Below are 19,478 nucleotides of genomic sequence, written 5' to 3'. Positions count from 1 at the left end.
ATTTTTGAGGATTAATTTTATTATTGAACAACAACCATGTTCTCAATGAACCCAAAAAACTCATTAATATCAAAGCTGAATATTTTTGGAAGTAGTTTTTAGTTTGTTTTAGCTATGTTAGGGGGATATCTGTGTGTGCAGGTGACTATTACTGTGCATAATTATTAGGCAACTTAACAACAAAAAATATATATACCCATTTCAATTATTTATTATTACCAGTGAAACCAATATAACATCTCAACATTCACAAATATACATTTCTGACATTCAAAAACAAAACAAAAACAAATCAGTGACCAATATAGCCACCTTTCTTTGCAAGGACACTCAAAAGCCTGCCATCCATGGATTCTGTCAGTGTTTTGATCTGTTCACCATCAACATTGCGTGCAGCAGCAACCACAGCCTCCCAGACACTGTTCAGAGAGGTGTACTGTTTTCCCTCCTTGTAAATCTCACATTTGATGATGGACCACAGGTTCTCAATGGGGTTCAGATCAGGTGAACAAGGAGGCCATGTCAAGATTTCCTTCTTTTATACCCTTTCTTGCCAGCCACGCTGTGGAGTACTTGGACGCGTGTGATGGAGCATTGTCCTGAATGAAAATCATGTTTTTCTTGAAGGATGCAGACTTCTTCCTGTACCACTGCTTGAAGAAGGTGTCTTCCAGGAACTGACAGTAGGACTGGGAGTTGAGCTTGACTCCATCCTCAACCCGAAAAGGCCCCACAAGCTCATCTTTGATGATACCAGCCCAAACCAGTACTCCACCTCCACCTTGCTGGCGTCTGAGTCGGACTGGAGCTCTCTGCCCTTTACCAATCCAGCCACGGGCCCATCCATCTGGCCCATCAAGACTCACTCTCATTTCATCAGTCCATAAAACCTTCGAAAAATCAGTCTTGAGATATTTATTGGCCCAGTCTTGACTTTTCAGCTTGTGTGTCTTGTTCAGTGGTGGTCGTCTTTCAGCCTTTCTTACCTTGGCCATGTCTCTGAGTATTGCACACCTTGTGCTTTTGGGCACTCCAGTGATGTTGCAGCTCTGAAATATGGCCAAACTGGTGGCAAGTGGCATCGTGGCAGCTGCACGCTTGACTTTTCTCAGTTCATGGGCAGTTATTTTGCGCCTTGGTTTTTCCACACGCTTCTTGCGACCCTGTTGACTATTTTGAATGAAACGCTTGATTGTTCGATTATCACGCTTCAGAAGCTTTGCAATTTTAAGAGTGCTGTATCCCTCTGCAAGATATCTCACTATTTTTGACTTTTCGGAGCCTGTCAAGTCCTTCTTTTGACCCATTTTGCCAAAGGAAAGGAAGTTGCCTAATAATTATGCACACCTGATATAGGGTGTTGATGTCATTAGACTACACCCCTTCTCATTACAGAGATGCACATCACCTAATATGCTTAATTGGTAGTAGGCTTTCGAGCCTATACAGCTTGGAGTAAGACAGCATGCATAAAGAGGATGATGTGGTCAAAATACTCATTTGCCTAATAATTCTGCACTCTCTGTATACTATCAGAAACCAGGAGATAAGCACCCCCAAGTGCTTTCGGCGTGTCAAGCAGAGTTGTCCATTTCACTCTGCGCTTATTGCTGGCTATTTGCAAGACCAGAAGCAAATGGGTCACTTGCATTTTCCTCCCTTCCCAAGACCGAGAAGTCCACATCAAGACTCAGTGCATAGTGATCACTATCCTGTCGTAATAAGACAATCATATCAACCAGGGACGGACAAATCCTAACATCCACTAGGATATAATCAATCAGGCTCTGTTAAAGGTATGCTTCCCCACACTAACTGACTTCGTTCTCCCATTGCCTGCTAGTAGGCCATGTCTCTTTGTTAAGGCATTGATTTACAGAACCAAAATCCTCCACCTCTTAATTGGTGCCAATGTCAGCTGGGGGACTGACCAGATATTATCATGTTTTAAAGTGGGACCTGCAACACTGTCATCTAAGGGTTTCAAACTGGCAGTTAAATTCAGCACCGCCAATCTTTAAAAAAAAAAAAAACCCTGGAGCATAAATCATATATGTATTCAATGCATCAATTACGGAAGATTCTTGGTTAGCCTCTCCAGGTCTTAAGTACACATTGTAAACATAAACCATATAGGACCCAGAGCTCAAACAAACAAACAAAATATCCAGGGTGGGTATTGATATTTCTCTAACCTTACAGGGAAGGCTTCAATTAACCCAGGTTGTTAGTCCCCATGAGCAACGACCCCTTCCAGAGGACACAGCCCCTTTACTAAAGTTTACAAACCATAGGCAGTGCAGAGGTTTAGCTGCCCAGGTTTCCTTAAAAAGACATAGAGCATATAGGTCTATAAACTTGATCCATTTGGGAATACTGAGCTTAGCTACAATATCTGCACTATTCCATGACAACAAGCTGCCATGGGCCTTAGAACACTTAGATTGTGGCCGCTCCTGACATTGGGGTCCCTCCATTAGGAACGTTACTATCCAGAGGGGTAGGTGGCATAACCAAAGTTTGCAGGGATGTTATAGTTTGGTTCAGATTTTACATGCACAAAACCACAGAAATGCCGCTGTTATAGTTAGTTATTTCAATTAACTATAACTCTGGTCCTAAAGTAACGATAACTTGCACCATGCACAGTTTTCTCATCAACAATTTTTACTGCAAATGATACAGTGATATTATCAATGATGTCCTGAGTGATGTAATATCTGTGATAATTAGCAGTGCATGGCAAGGGTGTGAGTTATAGTTATCTTAGGGCACAAATGTTAGTTACAAATCTATGACAGTTGAATTTCTATGGTTTTATGCATGCAAAATCTGAACCAAACTATAACGTCCCTGTAAGCTTTGGTTTTTTAGTAAATTTCTAAGTTTTTTTTTTTTAGTTCTGTTTCCTAACTATAACATCCTTGTATCCTTTGTTTTTTTCAGTGAATTTCTAGTTTATTTTACTGTCAAGTAGAATGCCCATCACAATGCACGGTAGGGGAGGGGGTAGTTGGTCTGACCTGGCATTGTGCTGCCCCCACCCAAGCTTAGTGCTCCTGTCCTACCCACCTCCTTGCCATTGATTGTCCGAGTCGGTGCCCCTGCTCCTTCCTTACAGCCATGTCTGGCCATTGTTCTGCCCTTCCTACCTGCTCTGGACAGTTAGCTTGCTGCCCCATCCACCTCCTCCTCACCCTCTGTTGTCCGAGTCCATGCACGAGCCCCCTCCCTCCTACCCTGCATGGTCTGATGTGCTGCCACTGCCCTCCATTTAGCTTGATGTCCCTGCCCACTCCTCCTGCCCTCCATTGTCCAATTCTGTGTCCCATCATTGCCCTCCCACTTAGCTCGCTTGAAGTGCTGACTTCCAATCAGATCTCACCATGTGATCTGCGCTTACGCTCCGCCCAGATATCTATATGTATTTTTTCTTTTATATCTCAAAAGCTACTGAACACACACACATATATTCTCATAAAGAACCAAAGGTTACAGGGACATTATAGTTAGGTTCTCATTTCACTCACACAAAACTAGAGAAATTCAAAAGTTGCGGTTAGAGTTATTTTAAGTGACTGTAGCTCGCAGCCTAGGATAACTATAACTTGCTCCCTTGCCATGCACAGTTTTTTCTTCAATAATTTAACTTCTAATGTTTTATTGATATTCTTATTGACACTATAAAAGTTGCTATGAGTGCTGTAATATCTGGGGTAATTAGCAGTGCACGACGAGGGCGGCCCTGTAACCTTTGTTTTTATCAGTGAACTTCTATGGTTTTTTAATTTGTAATTTGTAATTTTCATTACTATACGTTAATCCAACCACTCCCGCACCTGGCCGAAGGCTGTGTGCTTTAGGGGTTGGCCGCAGGGACTGGCCTGCGACCATTCTCTGCAGCCAACCCTCCTCACCAACCAACCCCAAAAGTTGGCTGCAGGGCCGGTCCCTCTCGATGTGAGAATAGTTGTGAGAAGGTGTTTCTCTGTGTGAGAGTGGCTGTGACAGTGTTTGGGTGTGAGAGGGTCTGCATGGGTCTGAGTGGATGTGAGAGTGTCTGATTGTGCTCCAATAGATGAAAGATGCATTCACCTCCACAAAGGATCTTCAACTGGGGCACCTTCCTTGTTTATATTTGTAAGTGCTTCCTGTTGACATTTAATTTCTGTGAAATGAGCAACATGGCCAAAATGGAAGCTCACCTGCTTGTTTATCCAACAAGAGTCCACAGTTTCCACAAAATGTCAGTGTGAGGAAATGAAGCTGTGCGACCCCCCACCCCCGGTCGATTTTGGCCCAGGGACTCCAACCCCCACAGCCCACTACAATTCCATGGGGGGCGTGTGGGTCCCCCCTTCCCCACCCCAGGCGATGTCAACCTCGGGGACTGTGTCCACCAGGACCTGGTCATCTAAAATATTTTTTGGGGAGGAAGGGGGTCATGCGGCCCCTTTCTGATTTCAGCCCCAGGTACCCCATCCCCTGTGGCCCCACCTTAATATGTTTATTTGCTTTAGAGGGGGGCCGCAAGGCCCATCTCCCCTGGATAATTTTGGCCTTGGGAACCCCATTCCCCAGGGACCGGCCTTAATATATTTATTTTTGAGGGAAGTGGAGGAGGAGGGTTTGGCCACCTGTCCAAGGTGCCCCGCAGGGCACCCAGTGTGCAATGGGATTACAGGGAACGCCTGAAGGCCCCTGTGGTCCCAGCCGACTCCATGCCTCCTGAGTGAGTCGGCATTGCTTTTGCACACAGTGAGCCACTAAAGATGCAGCTCCCTGTCTGCAAAAACACGTGTTTCCTCTGTTTCACTGCCCGCATCCAATTCAGAGAAAAAAGCGATGTCCCGGGTGTAGGTACCCTGCACCATAGCAGGGGCCGGCCCTGGAGGGTGTGGCGGTCCCTAGGGCCATCAGTAGCTCCACAAGTGGGGCCACCCCACCCTGCTCCAGTGTTGAATTTGCCCTGGGGAGGTGGTGGTCCCCGGGCATGGAGGTCCGCAACAGACCCCCTTCATTCTTTTATTTCAGCCCTGGGGAGGTGGCGGTCCCCAGTTCTTCGGGCGGTCCACGCAGTCCCCCCATTAATTTAACTAAATAGCCCTAGGGAGGTGGCGGTCCCCTTGGCTGCTTTTGGCCATGCGGCCCCCCTTAATTTAAATAGATAGTCCTCTTTTGAACAACTAAAATATAATTATTTGAATCTCGTGTATTGTGGATTTGTGAACCTGTACAGTTAAGAGGATTTTCGCTCTTCCCTAGATTGAATAGATGTTATCAAGTTATAGGGATCGTGAGGTGGCACCAGTGTTGTTATATTGATGTGCTGCTGTATATAACATTTGTATTTGTATTATAATTATGTATAATGCATATGGTGTTATGATGCTTTCTATACAAATACATTCATGTTCATAACAGATACATCATTGGTACAATACATGAGTGATTTACTGATGTTGTATAGTTGGATTATATTAATGATCAGTATAATACTGAGTTGAGCATGAATAATTTGTCCCGGAATATTTGTTTTCTGTAGAAAACATTTTTGGGACTTTACTTTAATTCAGGGTGTGCAACTATTTCAGTGTTTACCGGTTACAAGACAATCAAGCTTCTTTCTTAAGCATTCATTGAAATAGATCATTTTATGTTAAAACGAATAAAGGTACCACTATGCAATCATGGGCATGTATGGCAATGAGATTTTGTATTCACAAACTTCATAGAGGATCTTTTGCATCTTTTCATCTGCATGGCCATACACACCTCTCGTTTTAAAAGATAGTTTTTGGGCTATTACTTGCACAGAAGGTTTAGAGCACTGGTTCCCAACCTTTTGACTTCTGTGGACCCCCGAACCCGGGCACCCCCACTGAATCATTACTGGAATCCAGGGACCCCCTACTGAGTCATTACTGGAAGACAGGGACCCACAATACACACAAAATATAGAAACAAGCATTCCATTGAGCACATATGTGAATGATAAAACATATTTATTTCATTTATAACTATTAAAATAAAAAAATAAAACGTTTAATATTTAAAGGAAATTTGGAGCTTTCTAAATTCAATTGAAGAGACACTTTGTCCATACTATATTCTACTTGATGCACCTACTCTGCTCCCACGAATCAACCTGAGGATACTAATTTAATTTTAAGCCTCCAATTTTAAATTCCTTGACATTTACAGTATGTTTTAAAATGGTCAACGGTACATTTGCCCACTTTCTTTATATACCCGTCTTTAATCTGTTATATTAGTTAATTTTCTAAACAGTGATGGAGCCCCAGAAGAGGCTTCACAGACCTCCAGGGGTCCCCAGACCACAGTTTGGAAATCACTGCTTTAGAGCAATCCATGCATAGTTTGTCTGAGGGCTTCCGTGTTTGTAGAAACCACCTGCATTTTCTACCAAATGTTTTACTTTGTGAATTACATGTTAACAATGTCATTTTCTTCCCTCTCTTTTTCCAAACTTGCATATTGTAGATGCAAAAAGCATTTGAGTATTATTTGCATAAAAGTAAAATCTGAAAATTAAGCAGAACTTCAACTTTTACAGCGAGTGCTGGCTGTGTAGACCAGTGGTCCGGGGACCTCATGGTGTCTGCAGTGCCTACTAAGGGAGTCAGCGACAGCTTAGAAAATGAAATGATATTGACAGAATTATAAAGTGTATATAAATAAAGAAGCACAATGTGAAATTGAAAATTTTAAAACGTCCTATAAATGTGAAGTTATTTGAAATTGGAGGCTGGTATCCTCAGATTGATTCGTGGGAGCAGTGGAAGTGCTTCAAACATAATATATTATGTGTGATGCTTGGCCTCAATTGAATTTGAAAAAGCTCAAGCATTCACAATAATATTAAAATGTAATAAACTATTTCATCAATGGTCTGTTTGAATGCTTGCATTTGCTTTTTTGTATATTGTTTGTGTGGTTCAAAATATTGAAATTGCTTAGGCCTGGTCTTTGACTAATGGCTCAATGGGGATCTCCGAATTCCAAAAATGATTAATTGGAGGTCCCCAGATTCCAGTAATGATTAAGAAGGGAGGGGTTCACAGAAGTCAAAAGTTGAAGAACCACTGGTCTGGACCATTCAGGACAGGATACTTTTAGTCAAATTGTATCAAGCTTGTGAACTGTTGAAACTAGGGTTGAATAAACTCCCTAATTTCAATTTGAGAAGGTACAGTGAGATTCATTCTTACTCTATCCAAACGCTATTTGCATTAAGCATAAATCAACTTAACTCAAGTCAGCAAAGTAAAGATTGTAGCTATTAAGCCCACACATAAAGTTTATGTACTAATCCAAACTTTTAGACTAATGGTCTAAAAGTGGAATGCAACATGCTTATTTCATGCTTTATTTAGTTTGAGCAAAGGTCGATCCAAGCTTCAAAAATGTATTATCTTTGCAGTAGGAGCTATATAACAAGGTTTGGTCCATATCCCTTATTAGCCAGAAAAATATTTGAAAGCCCTGCATGTAAAACTAAAATCTATTGTCTTGGAAATCACCAGGGCTCTTCAAGCTGATACACATCTGAGAATATAAAAGACTTGCTAAATGTTTTTAGAGACATGAAGATCCATCCTTTGCAGTTGACCTGTGACCCAGAAATATACTCTTTGATGTATTGTAACTTAACTCTGTTTTTGTCAGCCCCCACAGTCCATTATTTGTCAGCTGACACTAAGTTAACCTCATCTTGATCTTGTCACAGCTGTATTCTTATATGTCTGCTTTGAAAGTATTATTGTAGAAGGGGGGTTCTCATTTAACACTCTCCCGACTACAAGGACCTGCCCAAGCAATGGCTCCATTCCTACTACCCAGGACCCATATGGACAACTGTACTGCAGACTGATTTTACTGTGATTGTATCCATTAAATCAAGCCAGACAGCTTTATGACATCCCCCAGCTAACAGTACATTAGAAGAAAATCAAAAATAAATAAGTTGGGATGTTGTCAGGATTTCATGCTACATAACAAAATACTACCTACCTTTATCTAGTTTTCCATTGGACTTACATTCTGTACACATCTGCACGTGATACTGCTCCCACGTTTTGGAGATGTGAGCCTGCGGCTTTAATTGTTTTCATTTCCTATGTTAAAATATTACATTTATTTACTATGCACTTTGTTTCACTTTGCATTCTTTATAAACTTTTTAAATTACAGTTAACACCAAAACTAAAAAATATAATCTCTCTTCTATATTTGGAACCTCTATATACCCACCAAGAGTGTCTCATCATATGGTTGCCATTAAAGAGAACAACATGTCTCATAAGCTTCCTGTGTTCAGTGCTAAATAAATTCATTCTGGGAATTTCATTCAACTGCATGGTTATGTCTGATATACTCAGCCAACTGCATGCATAGGATTAAATAGCAACAGATCAAAGAGCTTTAATGTTATGCAAGGTACCAAACAAGGTTGTCCCCTATCACCACTACTTTTCCTACTCAGCATAGAATCATTATTGGCTGCCATCTGATCAGATTTGAGCATCAACATTGGGATTACCATAAAACACCCTTTAAGTGTAATTTCCAAATGGGAAAATATAGCAGTATGGAGTTTGGTGTTCCTGGACTCACAATTTAAAATCAAAAAGTATGGTGAAATCTGATTTTAAATAGTAAGTCTGAAAGTGCCACTTTTAGAAAGTTGGCATTTTCCTACTTTAATCATTCTGTGACTCTGTCTGTCTTTGAATACACGTCTGGGGTAGACGACAGCTGAGCTTTGTGCATTACTTCTAGTCAGTCACACAATGGGAGCTAAGGTGTGACTTAATGGCCTTAATATCCCATTAACTGGCTTGATGGGGGGGCGGAGCTTAGCACTGTCTCACACCTGAAGAGGGCTGTGCCTGTGCCCACACAAACAACTGCATAACCCCATGTATAGTGTCTGGTGCCAGGGAGGGCAGGACATGGACCTTGTGGACTCCAAAGAAAGGCCTGGAAGTTTCTCCCACCTTCCAAAGCCAGGGAACTAAGATATAAATACTGGACCTTAAGCCCCACAAAATCAGATCTCTGCTGCAACCAAGGACACTCTGTCAGGAAGAAGGACTGCTGTGCTCCCAGAAGGGACTGCCACTCTGCAAATGCATTGCTGTGTTGGCCTACTGCTGCTGTGTGCTGTGCTGTAGGAAGGGCTGCCACTTTGTAATTTGCTCTGCTGTGTTGCCCTGCTGCTTCTGCCCTGCAGTGAGAGGGACTGCACGTACGCTCCACATCCTTGAACCCAAGAGTTTCCAAGGGTTTGTTGACTTGCCCCCTTTTCTGCTGCATCTCAAGGACATCAAAGACTGCTTGCAACTCTCCTGGTGCTGCAGAACTCTGCCATCTGTGAGTCCTATCCTTGCCTGAGGTGCCCCCCCTCCAGTCCTGGGCCTCAGAAGTGGGTACTGCAGCCATAAACTTCAAAAAGTGATCCATCGCCTCAAGTGCGCTGAAATATTGACCATCATGCCCATGCGGTTGACACATTGCTCCAACAAAGGTACTGTTCAGCTGTCCCTTTGTGGGTTCTGTAGCTGGTCTACCCTCCATCGCCGTCGGCCTGGATTTTGGACTTGCACTGGTCCCTTGCAACCTCAAGTAACCTTCTGACTGCTATAGACTTCAAAGCACTGTTCTCACATTTTATCTTAAAAAATTCATATCTCAACTTCTGCTGATTGATTTTTGTCATTTCAGTCTTGGTTTACTTAGATAAGTATTCTCTATTTTTCTAAACTGGTGTTGTCTTTTTGTGTTGTCATTCACTCTGTTACTGTAAGCTAAGTGTTGCACAATTACTTTACACATTGCCTTCTAAGTTAAGCCTAATATTCCTGGCCCATGATACAACACCTTTCTCTCAAGCTCAGTGAAAGAGACCTCTTTCTCCTAGGCCTCTTACTTAACATTGGCATTAAAACCATCCTTGATGGGAATTGGCCAAGCGTAAGCATGCAAAAAAGTAAACATTTAATAGAGTTTAGAAGATAATCATAAGTGCTGAGTTGTTGGTGACTTCCCTAATAACTTTTGGTAATAATTGTGGCAGTATTTTGGTTGTGCCATCCCATTTTTCCATGTACTCTTTGCACTTAAATAGTAACTTTGAGATCCCAAAAATAGGCGAGTGCAGTCTGAGACTGCACACAGTCTTGCACACAGTATAGCGAGCGTTTGCAGAACCATCACTCAATAGCCAAAGAAGTAATTTGCATCTCTTAAATGAAGAGGCGAGAAGCTGGTGCCCTATGGCAGTTAGCAGCACTATGGACAAAGCAGATCATTGATACAAGAAACAACTACAAAGGGCAGATGTTTTTGCTGGAATTAACAATGATAGATGATTTTTTCACAAGTGACTGTCTTGGCGTATTTTCATTTTCATGTTGCATATCAAATTTTCTATTTGATGACGTCATTTTTTGGTCTGGCTGATAGCTTCAAGAAGGTATACTTGTTTCACCTCTTTACCCAATTTCAGTTTAAATAAAGTAGATGTGTTTGTCATGTTTTAAGCAAACTACCACCTTGTAATATTTTCTCTGTTGCGTAAACCCTTGCTGTATAGTTGGCTGTCAGCGATAGTTGCAAGCACTTTGAGCAAGAACATTGTTCAGGATATGGGTGACATTAAAAGCAGTGTTTATGCAGTCTCCTAAAAGTGAACCTTTTATTGTGTTACACACGTTTGCAATATGATGGTGTGAGTATGACGTAGCAGTCTTTCTTAATACATAAAACCAATAAAACATGACTATTGCTTGCTAACGTGTAGCATTCTCTGATTGTTTCCTTGTTGTCTTCAGGGAGATGGAAACATAAGATATTATGAAATAAGCACTGAAAAGCCTTACATGAACTACCTGACTGATTTTCGAACAAATTTACCTCAGAAGGGGTTTGGTGAGTTTGTATTTCTCATTCTGCAAATACATATGTTTCCAACTGATAAAATAAAAAACATGTTATGTTATGATGAAAGGTGACATGACTTTGCCTTATCCACAATATTAAGTTAATATGAAAGTGAGCTTGGGCCTCAAAAATATTGTTCTGTACCAAGTTCTAATTTATGGCATATTGAGTATGAAAATGTAATAATGTATTCATGAGGTTTTTCTGTTAGGAGAGTGCATGTGTTTAAATCTAAAGATTGTGAAAATGCTGTCATTTCTCCGACCGAAAATATGCAAGGAACATTAGAGCAATACATTATTTTATTTAGGTCTGGCCTTCTAGGTATGTATGACCCCAAATACCCCAAGCAAGAATTTCTTTGTGCAGATTCAGAATACACAATTTGGTATGATAAACTATTAGAATGCTTTGGAAAATAGAAAAGGTGACATTTCTTTCCAATTACATATCTTGGATTTTCTGCAGTGTATCTCATTGGAACTCATTTGAACTCTAGGGCATTTGGACCCAGCACGGTTCTCCCAGCCAAAGCAACAGAATAGAATTATCATGGCCTACACAGATTGCAGCAAATGCTTCAATTTTCTTTATGACAAACAATCTTGTAAGCAAGTCAGTCAACATTGCTATAAACTAATGACTGGATAATAATACAAAAAACAATTTTTAAATATGTCTAGTGAAAATAATCAAACTTGGAAAGAGCAGGAACATATACTAGGTGTGTGTACTAAATTAGGTGACGATTTTTTGATTGAAGGAGGTAATTTAAGGACACAGGATTTTGAATAAAAGGATGCCATGTAATAGTATACCCACAACTTAATTCTTTGTATGTTCCATTGAATGTTCCATCCCTGCCTAAACTGTAGAGACATTGTTGCTTGGTCTTGATAACAGTGTCTTTGAATCCTCAACAAACTACAACACTGTAACACTATGTTTTAGGCAAAATACCATTAGTAAAACGTTTTTGTAAAATGGTTGAACATAAAATCTACATATGGTTTAATTGTGATCACCTAGAAAAATTCGACCACATACCTAATAGTTATTGCCATCTCTGTGTAAAATAAATTATTTTATCATCTGCCTACAAGCAGAATTAAATAAAAAGTTTGAGACGTTCCTTAATTGCCTAAAACGTTTAAAAATATTGTAATATTTTTTGCACATAATACTTTAAGTTTGCTCTTTCCTTACAACAAAGAAGAGGCTCTCGTAGGATGTCCCATGAGATTATTGGCTCTACATTTGAGGTCTTCTTTATAGTAGTGGCTGCTTTTGCAAATAACTCTAAATAAGCATTGATTCATAAATCATTTGGGCTGGGTATAGGAGAAGCACAGAGGTCAAACATGTAAATTCGCATTAAAACATTTAAAAAACACTTTTTTTCTTATCTCTTGTCTAGCCTTTCCTATCGTAGCTGTGGGAAGTGCCGAAATACCATATTTATATGTGCCATATTAAAATATCTGGTCCATCAAGGTATTTTGAGGACAAGAGGTGCAATTTGAAACTCACGGTTGACAAATTAAAAAAGTGTTTCATGGTTTTTTAAAATCATTATTCTTCAGCTTGGCATTGTACTTGTTACAAAACTACATTTTAGCACATCTACAAAAAGCTTAGTCCTATAAGTAGACTAACCAAGCCCTTTATTCTGGAACTACATTTTAAATGGTAAATTGATAATATTGGTCTTCAACAAAAGCAGAATATATGTGCAAAATGTCATTTTGAACAAAGGGAAGTTCACATCCTACAGCCTTAATCGGGGTTGGTTAACCCATCACTCAATACCTTTTCTTAATGTAATTGTTTATCTGTAGCAAATGGTAGATTAATTTCAGATTTGTAAATAAAACTACATCCTTAAAATAACATTCTTTACAAGATAAAAATCTGTTGAATAACTAAAACCCAAACATCAGAAATAGTTTCAGAATAAACAGCAAACATTTACAGATATTAATATTTAAAAAGTGCCTCAATCTAAGACAATTACATTTACAACTGAAAGCTCACACATCCTGGGAGGGACATTTATCTAAGGCTTAGGAAAGCCAATGTTCACTTAACAGCAAATAATAGAGATAGGATGGTTTACACTACTTAAAAACTGTTGATCTCAATATTGGCCACAAATATTATTTGGGTATTTTATCAAAGTCGTAACATAAAGTGAATTCGTGTATCAAGCAATTTACGCATGGGCAGTATTTATTTGTACTATATGCAGCATTTCAGTCTACTGTTAACAAATATATTTTAGACCCAGGAACAGATTTAATCACCAACTATTGCCAGTAAGCCGTTTGTGTGTATATTTTTCCTCTGCAGATACACAAATGCCATATAATCTCGTTTTAACCCCTGATTTAGAGGTGTTGGACATATGTGTTGAGTCAGTAAATTAGTGCATGTGTTGAATATGGCTAAACCCTTACTTAATGTGATTTTACAAAGGTCGCCACATCAGCAGTGTCAGAACACAAGCTCTGAATGACTGTCCTGTTGAGATCAAATTTACATTTTGATCATAAATCCTAAATATTATTCTCAATTTGCGCCCTGTTCTCCATCTTGAAAGCAAATGGCAGTACTGTTTTGGTCAGATTCCCATTTGCTATAGGTACAACTATCAAATGTTTCTATTTTAAGAAATGTTTCCCATAAGCCTTTTTTTTAATTTACTTGTAGAAGCATGTATAAATTTGAACTAGATCAAATGTACGTAACATAATAGTATTGGAAAATGCTTTAAATATGTTGAATAAACAAAAAAGATTTATGTTAATCTATTTCACTAATATCCTTAAATTAAGTAAAGTGACAGTACATGCATTCCATGAGGATACATCTGTGTGTCATTTCAATCTTATGCGAACATTTCCTAAATGTAGATAATATTTTTCCAACTGATTAACGAGGGTATGATACCAAACTTCATGCTGGCTTGTTTACTTCATTTTACTATGCTATTCACTAAAAGTTGGCCTTTTAGGTAATTTCTCATGAGACAAAAACAAAACACTTACTGTTGGTGTTACCTTGGGCCACTTGAGCTAATATCCTGAAATAGACTGTTCTTGGCTTTGTTTCAATTGTATGTCCAGTTTCATCAATAATAGACTTAATAATCTGGTTCCAAAACTGAGTCCTGTATACTCCCAAAACACATTTTTCCTATTGCCCATTTTATGTTGAGTACACCGAGGGTAGGTGTCAGTCATTGATCAGGAAATTTGATTTAGTTTAGTTGCATTTCGATATAACATCTGTTTGCTGAAAAACAACACGTGATGGAAGTTTCCCTCCCTCAGTGTGGAGTAACCAAATCTGATATGGTCTGGCCATTCTGATCACCATCTATTATTTCCAAGTATAGCAAATACCTATTGAAATGTCATTCAGTTCAGTATGTGGCTCTCTATACCAAGACATTAAGGAGAAAGTGATACATTTTTGTTAACTAAAAAAGAAGAGCCCCAGAACCGAATCAATGAATTGGGTGTTGGGAGGTGTTATTCCTCCTCTTGCAGGAAGGCCAGTAAGGGTGGACCCCTAGAGTTCCTTAACAGTAAATGTACTGTGAGCTCTGGAGAAGACAATCTTTTTTTACCACCAGCCAGACTCGAAGAAAATACACTGGGTGAGAAAGCTGGGGTGCAATCTGGAAAGAGTGAAGGTCGTTTGGGTAAGGTTTCCTGGGGAGGCACTGGCGCCTGGACTGTCTGGAGCATAGCCGCTTGCAGTGGAGCATTGAGAGAATACGGGGAGCGCAGCAGCGAAAGAGGGGGCCGGACCGCTCAGGGCTATCATCTCAGCCCTGTGGAAGGGCGCAGTGGAGTCCCCACAATGGATGAGGTCTATGGGGATGCCTGTGCTCAAGGTAGGGTTCTTTGGTCTGCAAGTGACACAGGCAGGGAAGACCCTGTAAGTGGATCTTTTGGTCTGTCCTTAGGTCAGAAGGTGCTGCTTTGGTGGGTGGAGGCGCCCGTTGAAGGATCTCAACTGGCCAGTTATGGGAACATTGGATCAAGATCTTATGGAGGGCCCAACTGAGACCCAGGTAAATAGTGGAAACCTGTTGAGGGGGGAGTATCTGTGAGCGATTGCCACATCTGCCGGACAGGAATTATAAAACTGAAATTTTTCGCACCCTGATCTGGCTTGCTCCTACTACAATACTGAGAAACAGGAGCAACAATGGTGCTTACATATGACCTAATTGTCTAAACCCCATTGATGAGGTTGAATAACTGGTGGATTGCTCGTGCCTCCCTCAGACCTGGAGCAGTCTGGATGGGTTCATCGCTGGGTGATGAAATGAGGCAGGTTTGCTCCATTGCCTGAAACTGGAAGATGCAGATCTCGAGAACTGGGTGCAATAGTGACCTGTCTGAAGACCGCAGGTGGCTAATGGTGAATGCCAACATCAGTGTGTCAGGGACTTGGAGCGAGGACAGAGCTTAATAGGACTGCAGATCATGACTGAGACTTTGTGGTTATGCTGGTGCTACCTGCCCATATCCTCTCACAACTGCATGGAGACAAGCTTATGGATGTCAAATTCACACTTGCTGCACCAACAAACTGCAGCATGGTGTGGGTTGAAATCGCCCAATGACCTATGGCCTAGAAAGATAATAACATCTGACATGGCCAAAATCCTAGTGGCAAGATTGGAGGATGCTTAAAGAATGCACACTGGGCCCTGACTCAGTGGCTGCTGCCCAGGCTCCACTGGCCATGATCATCACGGTGCTTAACTTTAAAGACCAAGACAAAACCGAGCCAAAATCCTACTCGTGGCTCATGCCAAGGGAATTGTTCCACATGAATCCTCTTGGATACTTATCTTCCTGGACTGCTCAAGGAGTGGCGAGCAGCAACTAAAATCATTTGAGGGAGTGAAACAGAAACTGCAGAGTAAGAAAATGGGCCATTTGCATGGTTTCCCCATTTGTGATGAATTCTATAGCTTGCCTTTACGCTCTGCACACAGGGGTACTGTTGTCCAGTCCCCAATTTATGTGCTCTGACCCCTACAATGTATTGAAACTGGCTAATCCTGGACTGGCATATTTAGCACTTCTATAAGGAATAGTACATAGTATAGAAACTGCACCCATGGCATAGAAAGGCAAATGTAATCTATGGACTGCAGCACTTATTGTGCCATCCACTTGTGTGACAGAGGAAAGCATAGCTACAGGACTACCATTGAGACCTGACTGCTGCAGGTTAAATCTCCAGTGCAACCAATCAAAATAACTTCCCTTTTAAATATTGAATAACCCTAAAATAGGCCATTTTGCCTATACTGTACAGCAAATGATATTTAAAAGTATGACATGTAGAAATATAATGTTACCATGCCTCTACAGTGACAAAGCTCCATAAGTTATTTTCACTGTTGAATGCTCTGGCTGCCTTATAAGGGCAACTACAGTACGTATCAAAATATGTATTCCTCTTATTTGGGTTGTGCCCATTTCAACTACTATTTTTATTATTTATTAAAAGCCCAATTGATTGGTGAATTTGGATTTTTAATAAATATTTAGGTAAGGTAACTTTCAGAAAGTTACATTTTCCCTACCTGAAGCTTCTCGAGGTGAATTTGCATTAGTTCTCCAACAGCTGCCCAGCTAGTGATTGACCTTAATGAGGTGCGAAAACTGCAACCAGAGCAGGAACAATTGCCTGGGTGTGGGGAGTTTGTTTTTTACCTTTGTCCCTTTGCAGGACACCCAGTTAACTTCATTAACTTGTAAAGGGGACTGCCCTTTCATTTATTCTCCCAGTCAGGCTGACACAAGCCCACTGGTAAGAGTGGTTCCGTCAGAAGTGCTTTTAATTGACTATAGAGGAGGGGACTGCTTAGTTCTTTGACCACACCTATGGGTAGGCACACATGATCTGCATAAGGGAGGAAGGGTTCCCCCATTTTGGATTTTGGGAATGAGGTACACTGGGGGGGATCTTTACAGTAGAGCAAACAGGATCTGCTGCTAAACTGGGTAGGTCACTCCTCTGAACTTTTCCCCATTGTTTAGGAAGATACCACTATGACCCACTAGTGGGTGCTAACCATATATGTGGCACGCCCAGGCATCCTCCTCAGAACACTTTCTGGACCTGTGAGAGCACAGAAGAGGAACTGCACCTGCTGTTTGACACATGTGAGGAGATTGGGAGGGCTGTACCTGATCCCACTTTTACTCACAACAAAGAAGTAGTCTCCAAGGGTCAGTTTACTGGCCTCTTCTGTGGCTACAGTTACACAATAAGCTGCAAGAGGCCTTTTTCCTGAAGTGCCAAACTGGCAGTAGCAACTAGACCTTGGACTGAACCCTTCTGGTGGCCTCTGCTAGAGTGAGTCTTGAACCTTGAAAGCTGTTCCTGTGGTCTTAGGACCATTGGCTGTGTCTAACCAGTCTTCTCCCAATGACTCTGAAAAGTTGTCACTTGGAAAATGTTTGGATTTCCAGATGTCCGGAAGACTAAGACCAACCTTCCAAGCCAGTCTGCCCAGGACGAGACTTCACCAGGCTGAAGAAACAAGTGTTTACTGTGTGGATTCTCTGCAGCTTCAATAGGCTCCTGGCAGGAAGGTATCAAGAGTTGTGGAACTCATCATTGGATACAGCCTGCAACATTGCTGGCTAGAGGATTTTGAGCTCTAAAAAAAGAGCTTAAGTCTGAATGTAGAAATCTTGACCAGACAAAGACGCCAACAGTATCTGACTAACGCAGAAACTTTCCAGGGAGCAAAAGTTGAGTTTTCCCACCTAAACGAATGGCTTCAGTGGGACCTCATGCAGTGGCTAGCCACCTTCAAGAGGACTTCCTTTGAGAGCTTGCAACATTCCCCTGCTGGAGGATTCTGACTTCCATTTCAGTCCCAAGGTAAAATCTTCAACCAGGACGACCCGATTGGTGTAACCGACCCGTGTCTGACCCGTGTCTTATTGAGGTTGGCCTGAAAGCGTGCCTAGGTAAATGTCTATCACAGACATAGACTATCATTGGTGCTTAGTCCTTTTTGGTACTATATTTCCTTGCCCTTCTACATTTCATATATTTAGTCCTTCTTACTGGATTTTTGTCATTTTGGTGTAATTTTGTTTATTAAAGCTTACTTTATGTTTCTACATTGTTGTTGGACTTTTTTATGTTGCATGTTTGACTTTTTTAACTGTTGTTTGCACTTCTAAATGCTTTACATAGTCTCTTTAAGTTAAACCTGTTTGCTCTGTGCCGTAGCTACCAGAACTTGAGCTCAGGCTTAAATTACTGAAACCTTTAACTCGACCTAAGAAGTTCAATTTTTTATTACTTGTGGTGGACTTCTGTCTACGCCAATGAATAATTCACTTTCTTACATGCAAGCACTGAAGTTGGGTTAATCTACCAATCGAAGCAAAAGGCTCTGCTTCAGAGTAAAACATCTTTCTTTGTGAATCCTGAAACTTCATGGGTATGGGATGCTGAAAAAAAGCAATGAATGAATGTCGCGAAACAGAAGAAGATCTACAGATGTGGGACCCAGTATCAGCCTCTGGGTCTTTTGAGGGAGTGAACAGGGAGAGGAAGGGAGACACAGGCAATCCCAATTCAGAGGTAATGGAGATGGAGGGCATCAGTGCAGAGGCTGTTACTCAAAGGCTGCACTGGATACTTCAAGAGAGGATGTACATCATGTGTACCCACAAACATTTTCCCAGGGGCTAAAACGTTTGATCTGTGAGGTGCCCAAGGGTCGCATTGATGCCAGTGGGGTGGCGGTCGGATCGAGTTGGCTGGGGGAATTAGCGGTAAGGTAGGTTTAGGTGAAGAAAAGGTTATACATCTTGTGGCTGAATTGAACAATGTGAAACCAGAAAACCTGGGATTAATCCCAGATTCCCCTCTTTTCCAAAGTGTGTGATCCTAGCAATTGTTTAATTTCACTTTCCTTCTTCTTTTTTTCTTCATTTCCACATATAAAAGGACCTCAAAATACATGATTTCATTGTGCGTGCTGTGCAAGACCTGCTCCTGTGTTTGATCTAATAAACTATACTGTTGTTCATGTATAATAGGAGCCCAGGCCACCCATAAAGTGCACATAACAACTGATTTGCCTCTTTAATTTGCTATTGACGTTGTTGTCAAGGTGAGGGAAAGAATTAATGTTTCCAAATTTATGTTTGAAAACTATCACTTTTAAATTAATACTTCTCAATGCACTGATATAATAAACTGTACTAAGGTGAAAATGTTCTTCATGTTAACTAAATGCACTTTCTGAATTTTGAAGAGACTGACATATTTTTACACTTATGCTGCAAGACGTCTTTAAAAATGAAGGCTTTTCCAAACTTAAGTGCAGGACTTCTTGGCTATTTCCTTTCTTTCACACCAATTAAGCTTGAAATAAAATATTGCTTGTCTATTTGATATTTTGATTGTTAGTGCTGAGTCGAGTAAACAAGTGCCCAGTGCTCCTGTTGCCC

General features: G+C 40.8%; 1 protein-coding gene across 2 annotated transcripts in view; it reads left to right on the top strand.

Moving 5' to 3' along the window:
- CORO2A (coronin 2A) overlaps positions 1-19,478 on the top strand; it is a 322,094-nt gene that overhangs the window by 207,548 nt on the left and 95,068 nt on the right. For both annotated transcript variants that reach the window (XM_069236572.1, XM_069236575.1), the window contains one exon: positions 10,857-10,953. In XM_069236572.1, the coding sequence (XP_069092673.1) occupies positions 10,857-10,953 (97 nt within the window). The remainder of the gene's footprint in view (positions 1-10,856; positions 10,954-19,478) is intronic.

The sequence above is a fragment of the Pleurodeles waltl genome, chromosome 1_2 (assembly GCF_031143425.1).
Source record: "Pleurodeles waltl isolate 20211129_DDA chromosome 1_2, aPleWal1.hap1.20221129, whole genome shotgun sequence".
NCBI lineage: Eukaryota > Metazoa > Chordata > Amphibia > Caudata > Salamandridae > Pleurodeles > Pleurodeles waltl.
The sequence above is the reverse complement of the archived record's forward strand: the minus strand, read 5'-3'. Positions and strand labels throughout refer to the sequence as shown.